The sequence below is a fragment of the Lucilia sericata genome, unplaced genomic scaffold (assembly GCF_015586225.1).
Source record: "Lucilia sericata isolate MDLA Ls3-8-SP2 unplaced genomic scaffold, ASM1558622v1 Contig000015F_arrow, whole genome shotgun sequence".
NCBI lineage: Eukaryota > Metazoa > Arthropoda > Insecta > Diptera > Calliphoridae > Lucilia > Lucilia sericata.
This window is the reverse complement of record NW_023994054.1, coordinates 434,565-461,407: the sequence shown is the minus strand read 5'-3', so window position 1 is coordinate 461,407 and position 26,843 is coordinate 434,565. Positions and strand designations below refer to the sequence as shown.

The 26,843-nt window shown below is 30.1% G+C and overlaps 1 protein-coding gene across 1 annotated transcript; it reads right to left on the bottom strand.

Annotated features, from left to right (window-relative positions):
- Positions 1–7,965: 7,965 nt before the first annotated feature.
- LOC119605830 lies at positions 7,966–21,925 on the bottom strand. The gene is made up of 2 exons (XM_037959152.1): positions 21,409–21,925; positions 7,966–9,144 (listed from the first exon to the last, which is right to left on the bottom strand). The coding sequence occupies exons 1-2, from the start codon at positions 21,923–21,925 to the stop codon at positions 8,729–8,731; spliced, it is 933 nt and encodes a 310-aa protein (XP_037815080.1). The 3' UTR covers positions 7,966–8,728.
- Between the last annotated feature and the right edge of the window lie 4,918 nt (positions 21,926–26,843).

Below are 26,843 nucleotides of genomic sequence, written 5' to 3'. Positions count from 1 at the left end.
AAACTAACAAAATAAATACTTGATGTTAAATAACTGTTTTTAAGTAAAATTAACTTGCTTTAGTTGGAAAACTAAATAAATATGCTGGGAAAAGTAGTTTACATATAATTTTGTCTGAATTGCAAAGGATCATAAGTGGGAGTTGCTCTTTGCCAAATAAATACTCTTTCAAGTTAATCTTAACTCAGTCGCTCAAACGTGGAGTAGTCGGTAATTCGGTACGAACTATAATTTTAAAATACAACCCAACAATAACTTTCATTACCAAGTAATGTATTAAGATGCTAAAATTTACTTACATGATAATGACATTGAAGGCAAGTACTTACCATGCTCGCATACAAATAGAGAGTTTAATAAGTACTTATCATGCAGGTAAGTACTTACCGCGCTCGCTTGCAAATAACTACTTATATAATTACTTACAAATAAGGAGTGAAAAACAAACAAATTTTCCACTCGAATCTGGGCTTCTTGTTCGTTAGTTCGCTGTCTTACTCACAACACCACGGCTTAGTTATTTTATTGTGCGTTCAATAATGGTTTGTCATACCCAGGAAAAACTTACACTAAAAAGTAATGAGTTAAAAAGCTATTAAAACCTCTTTTCACTACTTCTTCATTAGCATTTTAAGTCATTATTTTAACACGGTGATGTCATTGGAGGCAAGTACTTCTACGCACGCTTACAAATAGGGAGTTAAAGAAGTACTTGAAATTTCTCTTACAAAAGAGTTGTTGAGTAAGTTGTTTTGTTTTTTAATAATAAAAAGAGCCGGCTAGAATACGAACCAGGGACTTCGGTTTGTTAGTCACACTGCACCACTGCTTAGCTATTTTATTGCTCGTCAAATAATGGTTTTCACATACAAAACTAATTTTGTTTTATTTTTTGTAAAACACAATTCTTAAAATGCAATTAAAGTACTTCTATATCAGATTATAAGACAGTCATTACTAGAGTACTTCTAAGTGATGCAGATGGTAAGTAGTAGTCATTGAAAAGCAAGTGGTTATGGAAGTACAACCCATTACCGAGTTTTTGCTGGGAGAACAGCTATTTTCATTCTGTGTGTGTAAAAAAAGATGCTATATTCAAAGATGCTATTCAATAAAATGTGCAACTAAAAATGTAAAATAAAGTATTTACGTATCTGATTATATGTAAGTCATTATAAAAGTACTTAAAAGTAATGCAGACAGTAAGTAGTAGTCATTATCATTAAGCGGAAGCCATTACCCGTTTTTGGGGTTTATCCTTGTTGTAGAAGCTATATACATAATAGCGATCACCGTGATCATCATCAACATATTGCCATAGTTAACTTTTATTTATTTTCGTCATTGTTATAAATAATCACCCTCATCGCCAATCAAAATTTCACATAAAGTATATTTCCCACTTCCTATTTTTCATTCAAATAAGAAAACGTGAAAAGATTTCCTTTGACGGAATTTTGTTAACAGCTGTTACGTACAAAATTAATCATAGTGAACGAAAACTTCAAATGAATTTTACGATAGAAAAATTCCCTTCGATGGAAATGAATATTTCATGAGAACATAACGTTTTCATACAAATAACATTTTCATTCAAATAGCGTTTTCATACAAAATATCGATTTATATTACAAAGTAACATCCTTTTGATGTATTTATAGCAGTTTATAGCCGTTTTGTGATTAAAACAAGAAACTCATATTAGTTTTAACTGCCTGTGAAAAGCATGAACTTTTCAATTGAAAATGCAATAACCAAACTTATCTTTCATAATTTTGATCAAACTGATTTTTCCAAACAGTAGAACGAATATACATAAGTAAGTAATTTAAATTTCACGTATAAAGATTCGTGCTGCATGATTATAACTTTATTCCATTTACATATATAAATAAGTATGTTTGTATGTATGTATGTATGAACGTATGTAGGAATATTTAAATCTTGCTGCTAGAATTGTTTGTTGCACCAAATTTAAACTGATCTAATGGCATGATTTTAACGTGTGCCATTCGTGTGTCAGTCAAGAGCTGCTATTGTGGCTTTAATTTTAGTAGCATTGATGCACGGAATGAGCACTAATATGTATGTATTAATGCTAGTCGAACTCGTAACACAAAAGTTTCTAGCAGCGAAAGAAAGAAGTGCAACATCATGACACACACAGCATAAAAGTTCATGAAATAATAGATTCTAATGTTTTCATGTACATACTTCTACATACATATATACATACATATATTTGTAAAAATGTTTATAAGAATGAAGATAATACAGTAGAATGGTCCGATTTTCGCTGGAGAAAAAAATTTTAACCATTAGCAGATTCCAAAAATTTTGAAGATTATTTGACTATCGAGTTTAATGAATTTTTAAACTACATCATTCTAAGAATTAAACTTTTAAATAAGCTCATTTAATTTTATGGCGATAGTTTTTGGTACCACCCTAATTACAATATATGTATTTTCATATTCATTTTCTGATTGTAGTATATATGTATATTAGAGTGTCCCGAGGAACATTCTTTTCAAGAATCTAGGGATTTCAAAAAATTATCCACAGTGCGCTGGTAACTGAAGGACCTTTTCAAAAATTGTTTTTATTTTTCTCGTATTAAGTACATTAATATGCATCGTTTGATTAGTATACCTACAGAAAAGTGTTCACGGGACACTCTAATGTACATATATCATAAGTTATAATCAATTACTAATCCAGTTATATGCGTGTGCACGTAGTTGAAAATATAATTTATTTGCTTACTAATAAAATAAATTTTCTATTTGTCTTTTCTGTGTCAGTTTAATGCAGTTGCATTTTGACATATTTTTTAGAAATTCTATAGGAACAACGTGTAAAATTTACTGATGCTTTCATTAGGTTTAATTTGATTTTGACTCATCAAAATCATCACTTCCTGAGGTATTTTTCAATACTTCCATTGAGTAAATTCTACTTCTTCTTCGATTTTTGAAGTTCTTTTTTGATTTTGATTCATCTCTTCTTCAGGTATTTTTAATACTTTCTTTGGTAAATTCTTTTTTTTCCGGGTTCGTACTAGGGAACCTAAAAATAATTTTTTAGCATGAAGGATATGGGTAAATCCGTTGGTCAATGAAAGTAGTGTTGATCGAAGTTTTAATTTTTTTTTTTCAAAATATACCATGAGAATCCTAAACTAGAATATCACCTAATGTCAGTCAATCCAGGTTTCTAAATTTCTGCACACTTTTGGTGCTACTTATGATCAAGAAGTTGCATTAAATAAGCATTATGTTTCTCCATATCTAGAAGGTGATTCTTTACCTCATGTAGATGATGCTCACTTGGTCAAGGTTTTGATAACCTGGTATAAATGTTGGAATTCGTCTCCCAGACAACCATTCTCCAGACCGCGTATGTTATCAATGTTATTATTCGTATATATGTAGATCGAGTTAAAAGAGTAGTAATGTTGACAAGTTAAAATCCAGTGAAATCTAAGTAGTATTTCTAATCCATAATCAAATGCTATCTAACAGTTTAGAGCATCTCACGTAGCAACCGTAGTTAATAGATAGATTTCGATCTTTCAGAATTTCTATAAACACCCAGGAAAAACTTACATTGAAAAGTAATGAGTTAAAATGCTAATAAATCCTCTTTTCACTACGTCTTCATTGCCATTTTGACTCATTATTTTAACACGGTGATTGAAGGCAAGTACATACTTCTACACTCGTATACTTCTACTTTCGCTTACAAAGAAGTTGTTGAGTAAGTTGTTTTTTTGCACCACCGTTTAGCTATGTTATTGCGCGTCAAATAATGGTTTTCACATACAAATTTAATTTTGATTTCTTTTTTGTAAAACACAATTCTTAAGTCGCAATAAAAAAAATTTACAAACAGAATGACAAAGCCGAAAATAAAGTACTTCTATATCAGATTAAAAGAATGTCATTACAAGAGTATTTCTAAGTAATGCAGACAGTAAGTAGTAATCATTGAAACGTAAGTGGTTCTATACGTACAACCCATTACCAAGTTTTTGCTGGGCAAGAGTTCTATATCAGATTAAAAGAAAGTCATTACTAGAGTACATCTAAGTAATGCAGACAGTAAGTAGTTACCATTGAAAAGTAAGTGGTTCTGTACAACCCATTACCGAGTTTTTGCTGGGCAAGAGTTCAAATAATTTTCAAAAATATGTGCCTGTTTAAAACAAAAATCATAAAACACTTCATAATTTATATTCCACTGTAGTATGTAAAATAATACAATCGCACGACATTTACAGCTATAACCAACATCACGATTCGATTGTGAAAACTAACGATTTTAAAAATTCTCTTTATAACGTTGTGTTTCATTACAAAGGTTTGGTATTTCATTGCAGTAACTAAGGCAGATATGTTGGAGTTTTAGTTCACAAACAAAGTAAAGAATACTTTAAAGCTGTTGTTTTAAATTAAACGAAATTCACCCACTCCAGTGAATATTGTTGATGAGTGTTTAAAGAAAATAGTTTAGCATATCTTAAGGTATACAACATTAAAACTTTCTCTAAAAATTTGAATAACAATCAAAATAGTATTTTTTAAAGGTATTTTTTTAAGCACTATGATCTTTAAATTGAAGTTAAACGAAGTGTGTTTTATGGTTGACATTTAGGGGATTCACACGATAAGACTGCTGTGAGCAAACCTCATAAGTTAGTGTGCTTAGGTCAAAAAGTCACTAAATGTGTTTTTGTGCGCATAAATTTACATTTGGCTTAAATAATCTTAAAGCTGTGACAACCATGTAGTCAAATCGGAACAATCGTGTTAACTTACATATTTCTTTTGTAACGTTGTCAGAAAAAGCATTACTTTAAAAAAATATTATACATGAAATCTGCTCGATGGGTACTATAAAAAACCTAGCTATAAATTATCTCTTAGCTTAGGAAATATTTGCATTTGAAAATTAAATTTTCAATTTTTTTTACCCAACAAAAATTCTCAATTCGCAAAGTCGGTATCAAAATATAGTAACCCATCACAATATGTTCTTAATAATTTCGTAAAGGGTTACGATAACAACCGACCCTGGTATGGATACTATAGCCAAAAAAAACTATAAAAATCCCATTTTTGAATTTTTCAAAACTTTTTTGGCAATTGCGGGATGAAAAATTTAAATGTTTTTTTATTTTGTCATTTTCAATAGAAAAATCTATATAACTGTAAATTTACATTAAACAATTTTCGAAAGGAATCTTACCATACACTCTCCGATTTTGATAAATTTCGTTACACAAATCTTTGTATAAATACAGAGTTCAAAGTTCTCCAAAACTTCTAAACTCGTTACAAATAAGATCTTATCGAGGTTCAAACTTCACTTTTTTTAATATTTTTTTCAACATGCATTTAATTTGACAAGGTATATTTTCTAAACTATTTATCCAATTTTAATAGTTTTAGTCTCTAATTAGAGCCTATGTCTTAGTTTAATTAGTCTAGAGATAGAGACGGCAAGTTCGCAACTTATGTAAAATTGGCAGAATTTAATATTTGCGGCACAAGCTGCACAGTAATAAGGACTAAAAGATCAAAATGTGGAAATCTGGTAGGAGATAATAATTTTATTTCCATATTCGGAATTATCACATCAAATAACATTTTCAATCGTTGGCCCGAGTAATTTATCTATCTAGCTTCTATCTATCTATCTATCTATCTATCTATCTATCTATCTATCTATCTATCTATCTATCTATCTATCTATCTATCTATCTATCTATCTATCTATCTATCTATCTGATCTATCTATCTATCTATCTATCTATCTATCTATCTATCTATCTATCTATCTTCTATCTATCTATCTATCTATCTATCTATCTATCTATCTATCTTTATCTATCTATCTATCTATCTATCTATCTATCTATCTATCTATCTATCTATCTATCTATCTATCTATCTATCTATCTATCTATCTATCTATATCTATCTATCTATCTATCTATCTATCTATCTATCTATCTATCGATCTATCTATCTATCTATCTATCTATCTATCTATCTATCTATCTATCTATCTATCTATCTATCTATCTATCTCTATCTATCTATCTATCTATCTATCTATCTATCTATCTATCTATCTATCTATCTATCTATCTATCTATCTATCTATCTATCTATCTATCTATCTATCTATCTATCTATCTATCTATCTATCTATCTATCTATCTATCTATCTATCTATCTATCTATCTATCTATCTATCTATCTATCTATCTTCTATCTATCTATCTATCTATCTATCTATCTATCTATCTATCTATCTATCTCTCTATCTATCTATCTATCTATCTATCTATCTATCTATCTATCTATCTATCTATCTATCTATCTATCTATCTATCTATCTATCTATCTATCTATATCTATCTATCTATCATCTATCTATCTATCTATCTATCTATCTATCTATCTATCTATCTATCTATCTATCTATCTATCTATCTATCTATCTATCTATCTATCTATCTATCTATCTATCTATCTATCTATCTATCTATCTATCTATCTATCTATCTATCTATCTATCTATCTATCTATCTATCTATCTATCTATCTATCTATCTATCTATCTATCTATCTATCTATCTATCTATCTATCTATCTATCTATCTATCTATCTATCTATCTATCTATCTATCTATCTATCTATCTATCTATCTATCTATCTATCTATCTATCTATCTATCTATCTATCTATCTATCTATCTATCTATCTATCTATCTATCTATCTATCTATCTATCTATCTATCTATCTATCTATCTATCTATCTATCTATCTATATCTATCTATCTATCTATCTATCTATCTATCTATCTATCTATCTATCTATCTATCTATTGTAGTCTATAACCGCCTAAATAGCTAAACCGATTTTCTTAAAATTGTCACAGTATGTTCCTGTGTGCCTGGAAGAAAAAATACGCTGCCTTCTATTTTGCAATTCCAAGTGCGCGAGGTGCCACGTCCACTTACTATTTAAAGTAGTATATATCGGAGACTGGTATGTCTAGAGTTCTCAAATTTTGCACGAACAACTTTGACACATATATGAAATCTGGGGAAAAATGGGCGAACTAGCAATAGTGGGTGTGGCACATCCCACGCCTAATGCTAGCCTATATCAAATGACGTAAATTTGGAAAACCCCCATATATAGTCAGTAACATAATTCTTATATCTGGGAAACTATAAAATTTGGGGTGCTCAAATTATGTCGGAGTCACTTTGATAATGACATGGTCATTATCTATATAAATTAAATTATTACATCTGGAAAAATATATTAACTAGGATTTTGAAATGTTGTACGTTTTGTAAGTGAATGGTACCTCACATATGAATTAAATATAAGAAATGTTGCAAGTGCAACATTGAATGCATATGAACATTTGGAAAAATTGGGTAAACTATCAATAGCGTGCGTTGCATCTTCCATATAAATTAAACAAACACAGGTTCCCACTTTATCAATTCGGCAACAGGTTCCTTTAGAAGCGGTTCTACTAGAATCGTTTTTTAGCAAATCGTAAAGGGTTTTTTATTTCTATTGTTTCTAGGGTAGCGAAGCACACTGGGTATAGCTACTATGAAATAAAACACAATACATTTTCATCATTTTTTATATAAATGCAGAATTTTTATTCTTTTTGCTCAAAAATAAATAAAACACATTAAATATTACACACATATAAATAATATAAATTTAAATAAATAATATTTACCATATTACAAAGAAGTAAAATAAATAAATAAATTAAAGAATAAAATAAAAACATGTTTTAAATAAGAAGCTTATAAATTAAAATACAATAAATTAAAATAAAATAAAATGAAATAATAATAATAAATAGAAAAAGAACTTAAATATACTAACGGAACAAAAGTACACAATGGATGCGGAAATAAGCGGTCTTCTGAAGAAAAACTACAGTTTTTAAAGTGAAAATATAAAAAAAATAATGGATGTATGGGGAATAAGAAATGATACTTGTAATCACTCCGCCAGTCCGTCCGTTTGTACAGCTTAGCATGAATGTATGAAAATGATAATGGAAGCACGTTTACAATTTACAAGAATTATGCAACATGCAACAAACTGTATTTGAAATTGCAGAAAAATAAAAACACATCCATACAAATACTTCTAATATTAGTTCAGTGTATGTCAGCGCAATTCCAAACAACATGAAATGCAACGAAATAAGTTCAAAGTTGATCTAGAGAAAATCAAATGTAATGAAGATGAGAAGAGAAACGTTAAAGTTTAATTAAAGTTTATAATAGAATTTACGCAGAATATGCCAGATACAAATAACAGTAGAAATTTTATTGAAATGCTAAATGAGATGGATAATAAATGTTATTAAAGTACGGTAAATTTGTATAAATTGTAAAAAGCAGAGCCAAGGGGAATCTACATAAAAAACAATTATTAAAACGGAATATTATAAATTGAAATTCTGTTGAAAACTTTAGTTACGTTTAAGATAAGTTATTCTATACAAAATAGTAATGATTACTTTATTAAAGTTAAGTGCTAGAGATAAAGCTGAAAGAAGTTTTTAAAAATTTTTAATTACAAAATGTCATTTGAAAGAAGACAAAGAAAATATGCGAAAATTATCTATAAGATAATTTAACAATTTTAAAATAATCTTCTAATTTTTATAATTTTTGTTCTGTTGATGACTTTTGTTGTTGTTGTAGTTGTTGTTGCTGTGGCTGCTGTTGTTGTAGCTTCAGTTGTTGCTGTTGTAATTGTTTTGTATAACTACGATAAGCTAAATCATGGGCCTGATTCAGTGATCTTCTATCCCAACCACCACCGCCGCCACCAGAAGACCAACCGCCACCACCACCGCCTCCACCTGAAGACCAACCGGAACTGCCGCCCGATGACTTACTCGAGAGTAGTTTCTTCAAACCCATAATACCCGCCAGTAACAAGGCAATCTTTGAGATGATTAAGGCCTTACCAGCCAACATATACAACATTCCCATGGCAATTGGCAGCATACCCATCATTTTCATAGCCATACCCATCATCATCATACTCATCATTTTCTTCATTTTACCACGACCTTAATAAAAATGAAATCAAGAAAAAACATTGTTTTTTAATTTTTGTTAAAAAAAAGTTATGGGGAGAAATTTTTCTCAAATTAAATTAATGTAATAAAAATTAAATATGTTCAGAAAAATTGCGTTTTTAACTATATGTATGTACGTAAATGTTTTTGCATTAGTTGAGACTTTTTAATAGATATTTCATTAAGCAGAAAACAAATACATACTTTCATTTTTTGGCTTTAATAAGTAATTTAGTTTTCTTTATGTTAACAAAATTTAAACATGATTTTCAACTTATTTATATGGTTCGCTTGATTGAATCGAATATATTTGTAATGGTAATGAAAATAGTATTCCATAATTTTAACTTGCTGTTTTTCAAAACAACTCACCGATTCAACATAAATAGGGCAATGAAAAATATTCCTTTGCTACGCGTAATAAAAAAATCATTGGTCTCAATGCCAAACTAGAACGAGTACAGTATAGTCATTCAAGAATTTTTATCCCATTTTAATACCGAACTTTGCTATCAGTAAAAAGTTTAACGCCCACCTTTAAAGTGGAATCGGATGGGAAACAGAAAAATGGCACTCGATTAAAAATGTTACATGTCGAGAAATAACACTTTGAGCCCCCATATCGCCGCCCTTGTAGGTTTTGAGGGCTCCATTTTCGATTTTTATTATTACTACAATTTGAATTCTTATCACACAAAAATCTAGTCCTACTCAGGTAATAGATTATTTTCAACAAGAAGTTAATGCAAATAATGTATAAATTAGAAAAGTCATTGCACCAGTGAGAGTGAGACACAGAACCGCCACAACCTAAACAACCGTTATCGCTACTCATTTAATATTATCATTATATGGGAAGTTCCACGCCCAGTATACCCATTCCGCCCATTTCGTCCCTAACATAAACACACATTCATTTTTACATACATAAATATGAATGCACATACATATAAAGATGATAATGATAGTTAAAACTCACTATCTCTCAGAGTTTGTATGGAAAAAATGCTGTCTACCAGGCATGGAAAATTCAATACTATAGTACTTTTTTAGTACTTTTTGATATCCCAAAATACCATAGTACTCCCGTTTAATTTTTAGTACTTTTTACTTATTTACTTACTAGACTTGTGTATAAGATTTGTTTAACATCTAAACTTTTGCAAATAACATTAAGTATTTGCCAAATATCATAGGACCCTATTAAACTTAATAACGTCTTTATCTGTCCAATCCTATCGCAAATAGCTTACACATTCTTCTGAAAATTTTCAATTTTATATTTTTATACCCACCATCAATATATCGATTTTGTCATTCCGTTTGTAACACATCGAAATATTGGTCATAGACCCACAAAAGTATATATATACTGGGTATATATAAGATGATCTAGCCATGTCCGTCCGTCTGTTGAAATATCGACAGTGACCACACGGGAAGAGTTAGACAGTTAAAATTTTATGTAAATATTCTCTATTGCTAAGATTTGCTTGGTATTGACACGGGCAATATCGGTCCACGTTTTCGGTTATCCCCCATACAAGTGGACCTCCAAAAAACAGCTTTAACTGTTTTAGAAGTACGAGTATAGCGATGAAATTCGATATAAATAAGTTTCATATGAGCCAAAATCTTTCTACCAATTTTTTTTTGAGGATCGGTCTATAATTGACGCTACCCCCATATAAAGTTCCCTTCTGAAAATAACTATAACGAAATTCGACACACATAAGTTTTATGCGATCCAAAATCTCTCTACCAAAAACCTCCCACACAAGGACCCCTTCAGAAAATTACTCATTGGTTAAAAACTACAAGTATAGCGATAGAAGTTGATACAAGTAAGTTCCTCGCTGGCCAAAATCTCACTATCAAATTGTATGTGGATCGGTCTATAATCGACCCTACCCCCCCAAATCGAGTCCCCTTCAAAAAATTACTTAAACGATCATTGCTGGCTTAAAAATACGGTAATGAATCGGCATACGAAATTTTTATACGAACGTTAATCTTGCTACCGAATTTCATGCGGAATATGCGGGTGCCTCCCATATAAGTCCCCTTTAGAAAAATACTTTAACTCTAATTACTGACATAAAATGCTAGTACAGCAATGACATTCAATGTAAATAAATTTTATATGAACCAAAATCGGTCTACAAAAAGTTATGATAGGTCAATAGTTGACCGTGCCTCTCAGATAATGCCCCCTCTTTAGAAAATTTGATGAGGAGGATTTAGAAAATTACGTGTACAGCGATGAAAATCGACATAAAAAAGTATATACTTAGGAATTCTTCAATCGGAATTTAATAAGGACTGATCTATAACTGACCCTAGCCCCTATAAAAGGCTCCCTTCAGGAAAGAGTTTTGCTTATTAAAATACGAGTTTTCCTTATTTAAAAACAAGTTCTATGCAAAACAAATTCTATGTACAAAATTTTATTTTATGTACAAAATTTTATGAGTATCGGTTCATAATTGACGCATATAAGGTCCTCTTCAGAAAATTACTCATACATTACATTACTCATAAAAATATTTTGTTTTTTTAAATTTAAATTTTGTTAATTCAAAAGAGCTCCATATTTGACTTAAGCCATATTCCAAATATCACCCTGATGTTTTTAGGGGAGCATTCCTTTTACGACATACAGTTTGATGGTGGGTATATGAGATTCGATACAGCCGAATATAACACCCTCGCTTGTTTCTTTTGAAATCTGGTCGACAAAAAAATAACACGATCAATAGATTTCGTTCTAGTATTAGTCGATCAAAGGAGAATGTAAAAATTCAGATCTGGGATCTAGTCTTTTGGTTTGTAAATTAATAACTGTGAATCATCAACGACATTAGATGGGGACAATTTTAAGAAAATTATCAAAGGGAATTGTCGTGTCTCGGGATGTACATATAATAGGGAATTATTCAATCATTTAGCTCAGTCTAGATCTTTAAAAAAATAATTTATTATTATTATTAAAATAAAATGTTTGACATTTAATGAAAGTCGATTTTGAGTAAATATAGGAAAAATCTTTATGATTAGTCACTTCACTTTTATGACGTGTTGTCAAAAGTTACCTAAGCACACAAAAATTAAAAAAAAAAATAAAATTTAATTTCTTTATTTTTTACTAAAAATGTTTTTGGAAAAAGTGCCGTTATGTTGATGATGATTTTCCATGTCTGATGTCTACCAGTGTTATCGAACATAATATCCCGGACTTAAGCAGTCGTTTGTCGTTAAAACAGATGACTAAGGAGAAATTTATTAACTATTTTACGTATCCTAATGAAATTAGTCCTTTAACCAGTGATGCCAGGAGATTTTTTCCAGAAATCCCTACGCTTATGAGAAAAAATCCCTTTTTTCCCTACACTCACTTTTTATTTTCCCTACATTTTTCCCTACACTACTTTTTCCATTTTTTTTTTTCAAAGTTTATCTTAAAAAAATACAAAAATAACATAAAAAACTAAAATATTAGCTCCGTTTTATAATATACATATGTATGTATATATGTATTTTTTTAATTTTTAGGAATGAAATTTCTAGAATTTAAATTTAAAATTTTTTTCTTTCAATTTACATCATACAAATCTTCCAACCCTGACTCTTCAGTTAAGATTAAAAAAAAACAAGACAATTGAAAGATTTATGGCAGTATCACGATTCGATGTTAAAAATTTATTTTATGTACCTCCAACAAAAAAAATTTCATAAAATAATTATTTTGAATAAGGTTTACTTTTGCGTTTACTTTTTGCGGTTTACTTTTATAAATTTTCAGAACATTAAATTCATTCTTTCAATCCTGAGTTACTGCATTAAGCCCCCGACTACTCTATCTATAAGGAGTCAGAATATATCGCCCTACAGGATTGGCATAATCCAAAAAGTCGTTTCAAGAAAAATGGATATGAATATTTAATGACATTTAACAATTTTTTTAATAACTTTTAAACAAATGAAGGGATTTTAAAAATCCAGATTCAGATAGTTGAGGTTAATATGTTTCTCATCTAAATTGAAATTAAATTTTTAGTTGTCTAATATTACCGAAAATGTGGGTTTTAGTTTTTACGTTTACAAAAAATCGATTTCACATCGAAAATAATAGACATATTTGAAATTTGATAAATCTATATAAAAGATTTTAGTATGTTTTGTAAACCTCAGTTCAAGAAACCCGAATTTTGGATTATGCCAGTCTTGTAGCGATATGTAGGTACATATATTGTAGAAATTACAAGCGGAATTTTTACTAACGATACACTTAAAACGGATTTCATTTTTAATTTTAACGTTTAGTACATGAAAGAGTATATTTTTAGTTGTTAAAAACTATGAAATTGAAAAATCCCTACAATTTTACAATAGTAAGAAAAATTTCCCTTTTTCCCTACACGTGAAATTTTTGAAAAAATTCCCTACAAAAAGGGAAAAATCCCTACACTTGGCATCACTGCCTTTAACCCAACATTACTTAAAGTAAATCTATGTTTAACATTTTACTTTAGGAGTAATTTGTAAACTATATGTGCTTGCCAGGGATAAACTTTAATGTTTAATTAAAGTTCTGTCGTAAGTAATCCGATAGGTTATTGGCATATTGCAAACAGATACCAGCAAACAAATACCAGTATATGTTCCATGTGTTCATATAAAGTTTAAGTGCAATGCTAAGTAGATTATTTATTTCTTATTACACTTAATAGCTTTATTATTACTAAGAAGTATATATATTTCAAAAACTAATTTTATTGCAAATTTGAATAATTTTACATTGCATTCTAGTTTAAATAACACTGGTTTGCAATAAAAGTATTGATGATCAACAAAAATCCGCAAGCATTCCTGGCCATTTTCCAGTAAACGGTTTTAGGTGGGTTAAAATTGACTGAATTTTATCTTTATTCCGATGTATTTAATTTTCTAATAGTGTCTTTATATGAGAGCTACAGTTAAACTGATATAACATGAGCCGTTCCTCACAAAATTTGGAGGATGATTTTTTTTATATACTAAAAGTTAGTTAATGGGGAGTTTTATGGGGACTAGGGTCAATTGAGGTTTAGTCATTAGAAAAATCGAAAATGTCATGTATGTTTATATAAAACTGGGGAGGAGAAAGATCAAATCGGAAGGTCCTATTGTATGGGGGCTAGGTAAAATAACGGACCGATTTCTACCATTCTCAATAGGCTTCGTTCTTGGGCTAAAATACTGGTATGGTTCAAATTTCATCAAAATATCCTGTGACCTGTGGCTTGCGCACATGGTTTAGTTTAACAGTCAGCCGGACGGACATGTCTTAATCGACTCAGAAAGTGATTCTAAGGAAGGGGGGGGGGGGTAGTAGTGGTAATGGCAGCATTTTCAATTACAATTACATTTGAAGTAATTACAATTACGTTTACCATTACAATTACTTGTAATTTAAGTTTTACCAATTACAATTTTTACAAGTAATTAATTCGTTATTGCTTAAATACACATTACATGTAAAATTGTAATTGACAAACGTAATTGTTATTACTTCAAATGTAATTGTAATTGAAAATGTTGCCTTAAAATCACTTTCTGAGTAATCTTTGAGTAATCATTGCCTGGTGTAGGACCAATATTTTTTTGCGTTGCAAACATCACGACAAACGCAAAATATTCTCATCACTATAATGGCGTAAATATCTGTTCGCCATATATTGATCCAACATTATTGGAAAACCCTTTAGTGAAAAAAATCATTCCTTCCTTCGCAATGTCGTCTACAAATAATTAGTTTCAGTAAAATTCATAATTATTAATTATATTCCAATTAAATAAATTCATGCAAATAATTTCAAATATAAACGAATTTCTTTGGCCTTAATTTGATATTTAGTTGTTATTTGAGACCACACAATTAAATGCACTATTACACATGTACGAAAGTAATCAGAAATACTTACAAAAATTTAACAATATTATCAGGATCAATTTTGTATTGTAAGTTGTAAGATGGTTTTATTTACAGAAAGTATTATTTTAGCAAAAAATACAATAAAATTGAAGAGTAAACCTAACAAATGGCACATAATAAAGAAAATAATTTATTTTCGTTTTATTTTATTTTCTTCAAATAGACATAAAAATCAACCATAAAATAATCCGACATACTTTTTTTATAGTTTTAGTTGTATTTATTTCTTTTTTTTTTTTTTTTTTGTTACTCCTACCAAGTTAGCAAAAGTGATGTACAAGTAGAAAAATGTGTCAAAACTGAATAAGTTTCAGGGGAAAGTTGCAAAGACTTAATCACCAAAATTATTTGTTTGTGTTGAAGTTTGTAACATTCAAATTAGTATAGCTTTTGATTACACAGGCCAACAATAGTTGAAGCAAGTCGAAACTCAGTTTGTGATACTAAAATACTGGTCTTGCACCCACCTTATATACCAATCGGCTCAGAATAACATTTTGATTCGATTAAGATATGTCTGTTGTCTGTCTGTGTGTCCGTGTAAACCTTGTGCGCACGCTACAGGTCGTAATTTTCGAGATAATGAAATTTGGCACGTACTCTTCTATAGGTCCCCTGGACAATGTATGTAATACATGGGAACTTGCGAGATGATTCTTCTCGAGATCTTTCAAATAAAATATGGGCTTGATTTATGTTGATTTTGCAAGAATTTCTCTATTCTGCCCTATTAGAACTATTCGATAATTCGAATTAATTAAATTTGACGACTCAAGTGTCAGCACCCGTCTATACTTTTTAGGAAACCCTTTGAATGTTTTTCAGTTCGAACATTCTTCATTTGATTGATTTTCGCAAATTTTAAATGGTAAATGGAAACTATTAATTAATGGGGTATCGTATGAAATCCTAATGCGTTGTCTGCAGGCCTTTTAGTGTGTTTATAAAATGGTCTCGAATAACCCATTAAAATTCAATATTTGTGTTCAAAAATCTATAAGAAATATTCCTTGCAAAATTGTTCTGTAGATAGCTACACAAAAAATATGTTTTTGAAATGAATTCTGAAAGTATTCGTTAGGTTTTAATAAACTTATCTCAATTTCTGGTTATATTTTATCGTAATGTTAAATTGGCAGTTTCCATACAAAAAATATTTTAACCGGCAGAATATCTACAGGTTAAACGATAACCGGAGGTGGAGTTAACGGGGTTTAGTGTTAAAAAGCGTAACATTCAATGACCGATAACATAAAAGTTTGACCTATCAACTACGAACAGTTTGGGGGATTTAATACTCTAACCTAGTACTTTAAATTATAATGGGAATTTTTCACCCTCCAGATCATGACCCTAAATTTGTTGTATAGTGTAATATTCGGTTTCGGCTCTATGCAAAATAAATTGAAAAATATAAACAATTGCTAGTTTTCCCACAAAAAGTATATCATGTAAAAATGTCATAAAATTTATTTCTCTAACTTTTTAAAAATACATACCGTGTTTTTTTATTATTTTTTTATTTAACATGGTTTCTTTGTCACGAGATGATTTTTAGTGGTTGGAAAATAAAGCTCAAACACAAATGTTTGAGTACCTACAAACATACATATGTATGTATATCAGAAAAATGCTACTAATTTGGTTGCAATAAAAAATACTTTTGTTATAATAAAGATTTTTTTTTTTCAAATTTAAGTGAAACACTTTTTTTAAATTCTATATAGAGTTGTAAACAAGTTCATAAAAAAAATTCTTGTCTACATTTTTACCAACTGACGCGTTATAAAGCTATGTTTTATTAACTTTCTAATTAAATAACTTCAAATTAAGTGTCAGAAAATGTCTTAAGTATAAACTACATAAATATATGGACTGTAAAGAAATTACTCTAGTATTTTTAACTTTTATAAAATATTTTTATAATTTCACCTGTTTTTTTCTAATTATTGTGACATAATTAGTGAGTTAGATGAGATTTTATACCCTACACCACTTTAGTGGGGAAGATGCATCCATATATTCTGCTGATGTTTGTAACGCGCAAAAATATTGGCTATATAACCTCAAGTATATCAATCGGCTTGAAAACATTTTTTGCATCGATTGAGCCATATCCGTCCGTCTGTGTTATCAAAGTACAATTTTCAAGATAATGATGCACTAATAACCCCTCAAATAGGGCATTGTTACATTTATGAAAATGTAAAACAAGCAAGAATTTATAGTCGTACATGGCCGACCATACGATACCCTACACCAGAGATTATGTTACATATTGACAACATTGCAACATAGCAACGGATTGTTTGTTAATAGTGTGCTTACCACGTTTGTTAACATTTAGACAACGGATATGTATAAAATTTAGATTTCGACAACGAATTGTTGCAATGTTGTCAACATTACATAGTGTTGTCGTACATATGTATATACTTTGACAACGGATGTTATTGAAACAGTTTGCTGTCAATTTGGTACCAGGAGTGTATATTTCTTTTCATAACTCAAAAGTGTCACTAAGTACATTTTCTTAACTACTGCAGAAGTAATGTTTAATAACTTGTAAAGAATTAATTAGAATAAAACTATTACAATTAATTTATACTAAGCGGCATGTTTTTATCATAATCCTTTTTTATCAAATAATATATGAATCTAATAATTTTATATCAATTTTTTTTATCTTTCCAGGTATGTTTTGAAATTCACTATTTGTAAGGATATTTAAATAAGCATGTAAGTTTTTTTGTTGCTCCTAGTACATAAAAGAATCTTAATATGTATATTAAGGTTATAACTTTACAAAATTTTTGAAAATTTCAAATCGGCCTTACCCGTTTCACATAAAGTATAAAAAAGGACGTCGAAAAAGTGTATCACTTTTTCTCGAGCGTTGTCAAAGTGTCGTACGCATGTATGACAACACAATGTAATGTTGACAACATTGCAACAATTCGTTGTCGAAATATAAATTTTATACACATTCGTTGTCTAAATGTTAACGAACGTGTTATGCTCACTATTAACAAACAATCCGTTGCCAATAGTGAGCTTACCACGTTTGTTAACATTTAGACAACGGATGTGTATAAAATATAGATTTCGAAAACGAATTGTTTCAATGTTGACAACGTTGACAACGGATGTTATTGAAAAACTATAAACTCTTTGGTGCCAATTTGTGGCCTCCAGTAGGTTAGTGGTTAGTGTTCTAGTCTGGTAGACCGGAGGTGGTGGGTTCGATTCCCATCTGAGGCACTGGTTAAGGAGCGCACAACAGGCCCGATAGAGGCCTAGATCTATTTCTTCGGATTTGATGTATATACATCCTCCTTTCATACTAACTAACTAACTTGGTGTCAATTTGGTACCAGTCGTGTATATTTCCTTTTCTCTGTGTGTACTAAAGAGGGAATTCCCTTTTTCGCGTTGTTCTTATTATTCAAAAAAAATATGTAGAATAAAAATTTTGCTTATAATCACGGTTAAACGATGTTAAAAAAATTTAAGTCGATCAAAAAAAAAAAAATTACGTCGATGCAAAAAAAAATTCTTTTTCTTTTCCGGATAATTAATGTTACGGGTTAATCGAATCACGGATAATCCAGGTCCTACTGTAATTCAAAAAATAACACAGGCCAACAAAATTAAGGTTTGTGAAAAGGTTTGAAGCCAATTCAACTGATTTTAATGTAATCAGCACACCAAATGAGACTGGGATTAGTGAAAATTATTTAAAAAGTTTTTTCATCGTTGACCTGTATAATCGTAATATATATAATGGATATAGACCGCCATGCTAATGTAATAGATTGTCATATAAAGTGTTACATCTAGAATCGGTTTCTAAATAATCAGTAAAGGAAACAGTATAGTTAGTCTGAACAGGTAAATGAAGTATCATTGTTATACTGATATATCATAAATAACTGATTCATCAAAATCGTACAAGATCTGAATAGCAATTAACCTAAATATTAATGGGTTTATTATGTGTTCCAAGACCTTTGACCTTGTAGTATTTTCGGTGCAACAGATATGAAACGTGAACTTATTGTTATATATTCTTCGTTATTTCTCTATAAATGTATATCGTTTATTAGGACCTAAAAGGTCATAACTCCAAAAATATAGTTTCAATTAAATATAATAAAAACAGGGACCGTAAAAAATAAAAACTATAAAACAATCTGAAAGATTTTTGTACATTTTTTGTTGCAAATGAGAGATACATTTATACATGAATATGTATGTACGTATTTTATTAGAGTTGCAAAAAGAATAGCAACAAATTAGTATAGATGACAAAAAATTGGCGCCAAAATATAAACAGCTTTCAAGCGTAACAGATCGGAACAAAAAAACATGTGCTCTTAAAGGAGAACAAAAATGACTATACATTGCAAAAATGAAAGAATTTTATGTAATCTTTGGGTCCAAAAACAAATACTGTATAAAAATTGACACAAGGAATTAGATATTTTTTGGTCCGGCAAGGAATTTTGGAGATAAATAAGAAAATTAGTGAATTTATCCAAATTGAGAGAATAGACCAATCAAACTGAAAAGTCCTAAGATATTGGCATGGTAGTGGTGGCATGTCATAGTGTCCATTAGAGTGTCCCGAGAAACTGCCTTTTAAAGAATCTAATGTCAGAATACCTCTCAATCAATGCATATATAAGTCCTAAACACTAGCGCTTGTATTTATAAAAAATAAAATAAAAATAATATAAAAAAATCTTATTTTGCTTTTAATGCACTCAATAGTTAAAGCACACTTTAGCCTTAAAAACCATTAATAAAATTGTGATATTCATAAACAAATAATAAACGTATATTAACTATTGTGCTGATTTATGTTTAAGTTGGCAGCACTGTACAATATGGCTGTCATTTTATGTGTTAGTGTTGCGTACAATTAGGATAAAATATTCGTTGATTCGGTTTTCTTAATTTCATATTTTTGTTTATAATAGATTTTTGACAATAAAAACAAACTTTTAAGAAAAATAAATATATATATGGCTTTAATAAATGTCTATTTAGTTCAGATGTATAAATATAACATATAATTTCTAATTATTATTAAAAGTATCCGAATAACGGATATTTTGCGACAAAATATACATCACTATGACACATTTTCTTATTTTTACTTATTTTCCTTGTAATTTTTGATAAATTTTTGCAAATATTGATAAATTTCTTTGATATTTGACTAATTTTAATGCCGGCGAATATATTTTGCATTAGTATAACACTAATCAATATAATTTACATGGTTAATTACTTTATGGCATTATATTTAACCAACAAACTTCGAAAAAGCCAAATCAAATGATTTTGTCCATCATTTGGTTGACAGACGGGCATTTCCAAATTGCCTAAAAATAGTGCTGGACAATTGGAATATTGTCAAATATTCATGCATTAATCCAATAATGCCTAGATTTGAGTTTTTTCCTCAAAATATAATCGTTTAAAAATTTTCTGGGATTTTATTTACAAATTTGTAAACGTTAAAATTAGAATTTTTAGATTTTATTTTAAAAGAAACCATAATTAGGAAAAATCTTTATCTGAGAAAAAAATTGTTAAAAATCAACTTATTGTTGGCTTAAAGAAGGGTCGAGCCTACAATAAAATTCTTCTAATTGTCAATGGTTTATTGAAGGTGTTTTAAGCTATTTCACGTTTATAAATACGATTTTCCTGAATTTTGCCTAAAATTGTTTAATAAACCTAAAATAAGTTTTTATAAATACAGCCGTAGAAAAATAAAAAGATATTTTTTTGAAAGGGGCCTCAGTTCCCTTCCAGCGATTGAAAATCTTGATCTCACTACAATATGTTCAAAAAATTTGTCCAATATTTTAGAAATGGGTCTCAAAAATTCCGCAATTTTGCGCTAATTACGTGAAAAATGATTAAATTTTTTTTTACAATATTTGGTCCAAAAAATAAATTTTATTGGGTTGGAGATGCATATTATTTTCACTTTTTATCGAAATAGGTGTCAAAATTTTTGTAATTTTTCGCATTTGGTTATGTCTATTTCAGAAATTTCTTTATAATACACTTAAAGTTGTTTTGCGGACCAGAACTATTTTAACAAAAATTTTAATTATTTTTCTAGCGATAAGCTCAAAATTACGGAACTTTTGAGACCCATTTCGAAATATATTCATTAACAGCTGATGCTTATTAAATTAAATTCACCATCAGAAGAACTTTATTTTTAAATTTCAACCCAATTATACAATAAATCTACCTACCTTCTTCCAGTCCCCGGCCAATTTCCTCCGAAGTCAATTTCGGAAAACTAACTTGCAACGTATGACCATTAAAGAAATTACTCAAACGTTCCACCAACATATTCGTTAATTTCGTATCACGATCTTCACCGGAACGCGATAACGATGATTCCACTTCATTTTCACTAAACATAGGACGTATAGCTGGCAGATCATGTAATGAGGTGCCCGGTAGGCGTACAACTTTTATGCCATCAGCCACGGTAATAGCATCAATGTACGAGATGCGGTCAATAAAGGAAATTGCCTTTTTCTTAAGACATGGCACAAAACCACCTTCGGCACGGGTGCACTCATCATAGATGCGTAACACTGTGCGTGTGCCAGCATTTTGTAGGGATGTTGTTGTCGATGTCGAAGAGGAGGAGGGTGATGAAATATTTTCAGTGCTGGCACTAGTGGTAGTTGTTAAAACACAGAAGGTTATAAACACTATTATTAATAGATGAGAAATGGTAAATGTCTTTTTTGGCCACATTTTTGATATGTAAACAATTTTAGCACTTTTTTTGTTTGCACTTTTTTGTTTTCTTATTATTTTTTTGTGTTTGTATATTTTTTCACTTTAAATATTTTTATAAAATAATCCTTTGGGTATTTGATTATGTGTAATAGTCCTTTAGTGTTGGTGTTTTTTTCTTTTTGTAAGCACTATACTTTTTTTATAAAAATATTTTTCAGTTTTTTGTTTCAACTTTGGTAGTGCTTACAATATAAATTCTTCTATAATACTAATGCCAATTTGGTTTGTTGTCTATACTTTTATACATCCCATTCATAAGTTTTCTGAACATTTCGTTAGTGTTTGTTTTTGTTGAAAATTGTTTCAGTTCTTTTTCATTCTTCATTTCTGTCTTTCCTTCATTGGTTTTGTTTTGATTTTTGCCCACAAGAAAGACAACGTACAAGAGCATTTCTTTCACTCTTTCAAACTGGGCTCCAACCTAGCGCAACTTGTCTTAGACAAGATCGGTTGTAAGTCGTTGTCTTGCAACCATTCAGTTAGTATGAGGTCTTGAGGTTTAAGTTGGTAAACAAACTTGTTTGTTGTATTGTTGTTTACTAAAGCTACTGTTGTTGTTTACCTTATTTTTACCATCTGTAGATTTGTCTGTCTGTCTGTTTATTATTGTTGTTAAGTTGTAATGATCATTAATCTTTCGGCTAAAACACTTTTGCTTAATTTAATTGTTTTTTTTTTCACTTTTTCTCTAGTTTTTTTTTCAACGTTTTTATTTCAACTGAACATATTTTCCTACCAATTGTGGTAATGACACTTATATTAACTTTTTTTTGTTGTCGTATATCTTTCATGACCAATATATGCTACTTGCTGGTGTTTTTTTTTTTGATGTGAAAATCATCATATATGTTTGTATTTATATTGCATCGTATGGTTGATTTGTTTACATTGAATGTCTTTTAAAGGAATTACTGATTGCTTATTTATCTACCAGCTCCCCTAGAGAGTTTGTCATTGATGTTGTGTTTTTCAAATAATTTTACTGCATTTTATTTTTATACTTGCAGCCATCAATTTGTTCATCATCATTAAAAGAGTTTATTAATTTGTGTGGCATTTCAGTGGTGATTTTCTTGTACACTACATGAATCTTCAAGACGCTCAGTGTCATAATGTTGATGTTTGTAATACCCCATAAATAGTGAATCTTGCCCCAGATTATTGTAAACCTTTAGATTCGAAAAACATTCTTATTATTCTTAGTCTGTCTGTACTGTTCTCGAGGCCCAAGCTTAGTAGGACCTACCTCTACCATTCAAAACGGTATTAAAACCTTAACCTATAAATAAAGTTATATGAGGATCGATCAAGTATTGCTTCAAGACCCTTTGTAGAAATGTAAGCAACTTGTTATCCCTCTGTCCACCCTTGGCATAGAGTCACTTTTAGTCGCTGTCTTTCTCCTTTATATTACTGCAACCTGTGTGTGCAATATTTTATTTGCAACATCATCATGCTTACCATAAATATTTTGCCATGCTATGCCAGTCTATTATTACTCGTACTTGCAGTGTAATTTGTAAATATTTATGATTGATTTCTTTAAATATGTACTCACTTATACTTTTCTTCATATTATTGCATTTATTATGATATTTTTCTGATTTGGTAAATTGGTATTTTTTTCATAAACATTTAAAAATTATTTTGTTTTTAGAAACCCACGCTTTTTCTTAAATTTTTCAACCATATAATTTCTTTTGCATTTTAGCAAGTCATTGACATTGACACCGTGACTTTTTATATGTTTAACAAGGATCGTGACTTTCATTTTTTTGTTTTGCGATAAATTTGTGATTATGTGTTGAAATTTGTTGTTAAAAGATTTTGCGATCTTGTAAAAAAATGCTTAATCATTATAGGGAAAATATAAGTATAGGAAGAGTTAGGAAAATATTTGATATCTGTTAGATTTGATCATCTTTCAAAGTGATGTCAATTTGTTTGGATAAACAATAATTTTTTTCATTTAATATGCTCTAATATCTTCTATATGATTTTAATATGTTTCTGAACCCGCTGCTAAAAATTGGTTGGGGTTAATCAGCACTGTCCCAACCGCTACTTCACGATTTAACAAATTCTTAATCGGATTGAGGTTGAACCTTTCTACTGACTTCTGCATCGAGAAAAAATGTAGCTTGGAACACCATTCTTTACTATTTTTTCATGTGCTATATGTCGCCTTTTCGTTGAAAAATTGCCTTTTCCACAGGATTGGAGCTCTTAAGTACCATTTCGGGGTAATGAGTCTACAAAATTGGGATGATGAGACTACAAAATAATCAGATACTATATTTCCCCAAGATTTCGTCGATTCTTTGCATTGGCACTATAAAAAATCCATAATCGTTCTTTACTGTTTCCTTTCCATTCTACCCAGGGTGGAGTCAGCCATTTCAAAAAGTTTCGACGCATTTTGCAGAATTATCATCCCACCTTTGTAGATTTAACATGCCAATTTTGTAGACTCATCAGAATGAACACCTGCCGTATCGTACTTTTCCAACCCTTGAGCAGACTAGACGACTCACCACAGACCCTTTGTGCTTCTTATACCTGCTTGTAAGAAAAATTTTTATGCATAGTTTTGCCTGTCCATGTAAAAGCACTTCAAGTAGTCGAGCTATCTAATCTCTGACCATTTCTGCCCCGTTGCTTAACATCCGAGTTGCAAAAACATTACTTTCGTTTCAAACCACTCAGATGGGATGGCCTCTGTTGAGTCGGCAACAGCACCTAGAGACGTATTCGGTAGAACGAAACACGAATCCATCAAATAAACCGAGGACTTTGTTCTTACTCACAGAGAATAAACTGTGGTAAATCTGGTATGAACAGAGTTTTCCCTGAACATACCAGGACGAGGAAGGAAAATTCAATGGTATCACTTGTATAAGATACTCAGCACACTTCTCATTCATTCGACACACCCATAGAGAATATCATCGGACACACTCACTCTAGGTATACGAGCAGGCAAGATCCATATACATTCATCCTGAATCATATACACTCAACACCAACTCATTTCCAATGCATAGCCCCACAGTCACTCCTCTGTGGGGTATCTGTTGATTTCGACAACAGCACCGTACTTATCCCGAATTATAGATTTCACCGCGCATCAGTCTTATAACTGACATTTTCTTCCTGCGAATTTGGGTTTTAAACCACTACAACCTCGTTCACCCCGAACAACCGGGACGAAACATAATCCGATACTCTACCCAGGGGGCTACCGGTTTATGTGATTGTGGTACCAGATTATGTGATTCTCTGTTTCATCCTCATGTCAAATCATTCCAAGGAAAGGCCGAGGATACATTTGATCATCACCAGTTTAAAGTTCCTGCAGACTAGAGGTAGCACCTCTTTTCCCCGGGATTGCAATCACAACAAGATGGGGTCTATCCAGTGTTGCCACAAAAAAAAAATTTTTCTAACCAAAATTCGAATAAAAAATAACCAAATTAGGAAAAAAGTAAACAAAATTATTTTTATTTGTTTCATGTTTACATTTGGACATTAAAGTAACAAATTCATTTTCTGAAGTGGAACTATGTTAAATTTCGTCGCTAAACTGGTATTATGAAGACAGTTATGAGCGTTAAAGTAATTTTCTGTACGGGATCTTATATGAGACTTATGGTCAATTATGGACCAATTCTCATAAAATCTGACAGAGATATTTTAGTTCCTTTAAACCTTGATTATGTTGAATTTTGTTGCTATATTGCAATACATTATGAGCATTTTATGTACAGATTTGGAAATTTCGTTCGAAATTTGGGTTTAAGGGGTATATTTGACCAAATTATAATACCATGTAGCGGATGTTAGCATTACATTCATAACTTCAGCAATATTTGTAAACGTAATCTATCCAAATTATCCGACAAATTGACCAAAATTTAGAATTTAAGACGATAAAATAAAAACTAGTATACAACATCATCTAGAAAATGTAAATAAAGAACTAAAAGTCATGGTGAGATAGTAGAAGTCAAAGGTCATGAGTTTCAAATCTTTGCATATATCGATATTATTGTTCGTCGTACGAGTTTAGATGTTATTACAACTTTTGTATACAATACACTTTCATTTTCCTTAGCTGTGTTACTTAAAAATATCAGTTGATTAATACTTTAAAGATATTGTGATACTATTCTTGCATCAATTAGCAGAAAATACTTTATTAATTCTTATTAAATCATTTATCTTAGAATTTCGCCAAATTAGCACAGTATCTGTTTATGCAAAATTTCAAATAGGTATAGAAGTTGCAATTATACTTTAAATTTAATTTGGAGGACATAATCTACTAAGACTATTCCCACTAAATTCCATAAAAATCGAAATGCGAAATACAGCCTACTTCGTTTTTTCATATAAGTATCGCGAGTTCTTTACATAAAAAGTTCCAATAGAAATATTAAAGGAAGGACGGACGAGTTTGAATCGACCCAAAAAGTGATTTTAAGTTCATGGATGCACCAAAAGGAGAGAGAGGATTCATTATTCACGGTGTTAGATTGACTAGTGTAAATAAAATAATATTACGGTGTTATTATGATTTTAATCAACTCATTTAATATGTGGAAAACTCATAGGTACATTTGCTAAATCCTAACCAATAAAGATATCGAAAAATACCTTTGTGCACATAAGTATAACCAGTAGATGTACAAATTGCAGTAATAAAAAAATTCGAATAGTAAAAAAAATTCCACATATTACCAAAATTCAAAACAGGACAATATGTATATTTACATAGTTGATAAAAGAAGGTTTTTTAATTTTGTTTTTAGAATAAAAGCAAACAGCATTTAGTTCAATTGTTTGCAAAAAATAACCAAAACGAAAAAATAAT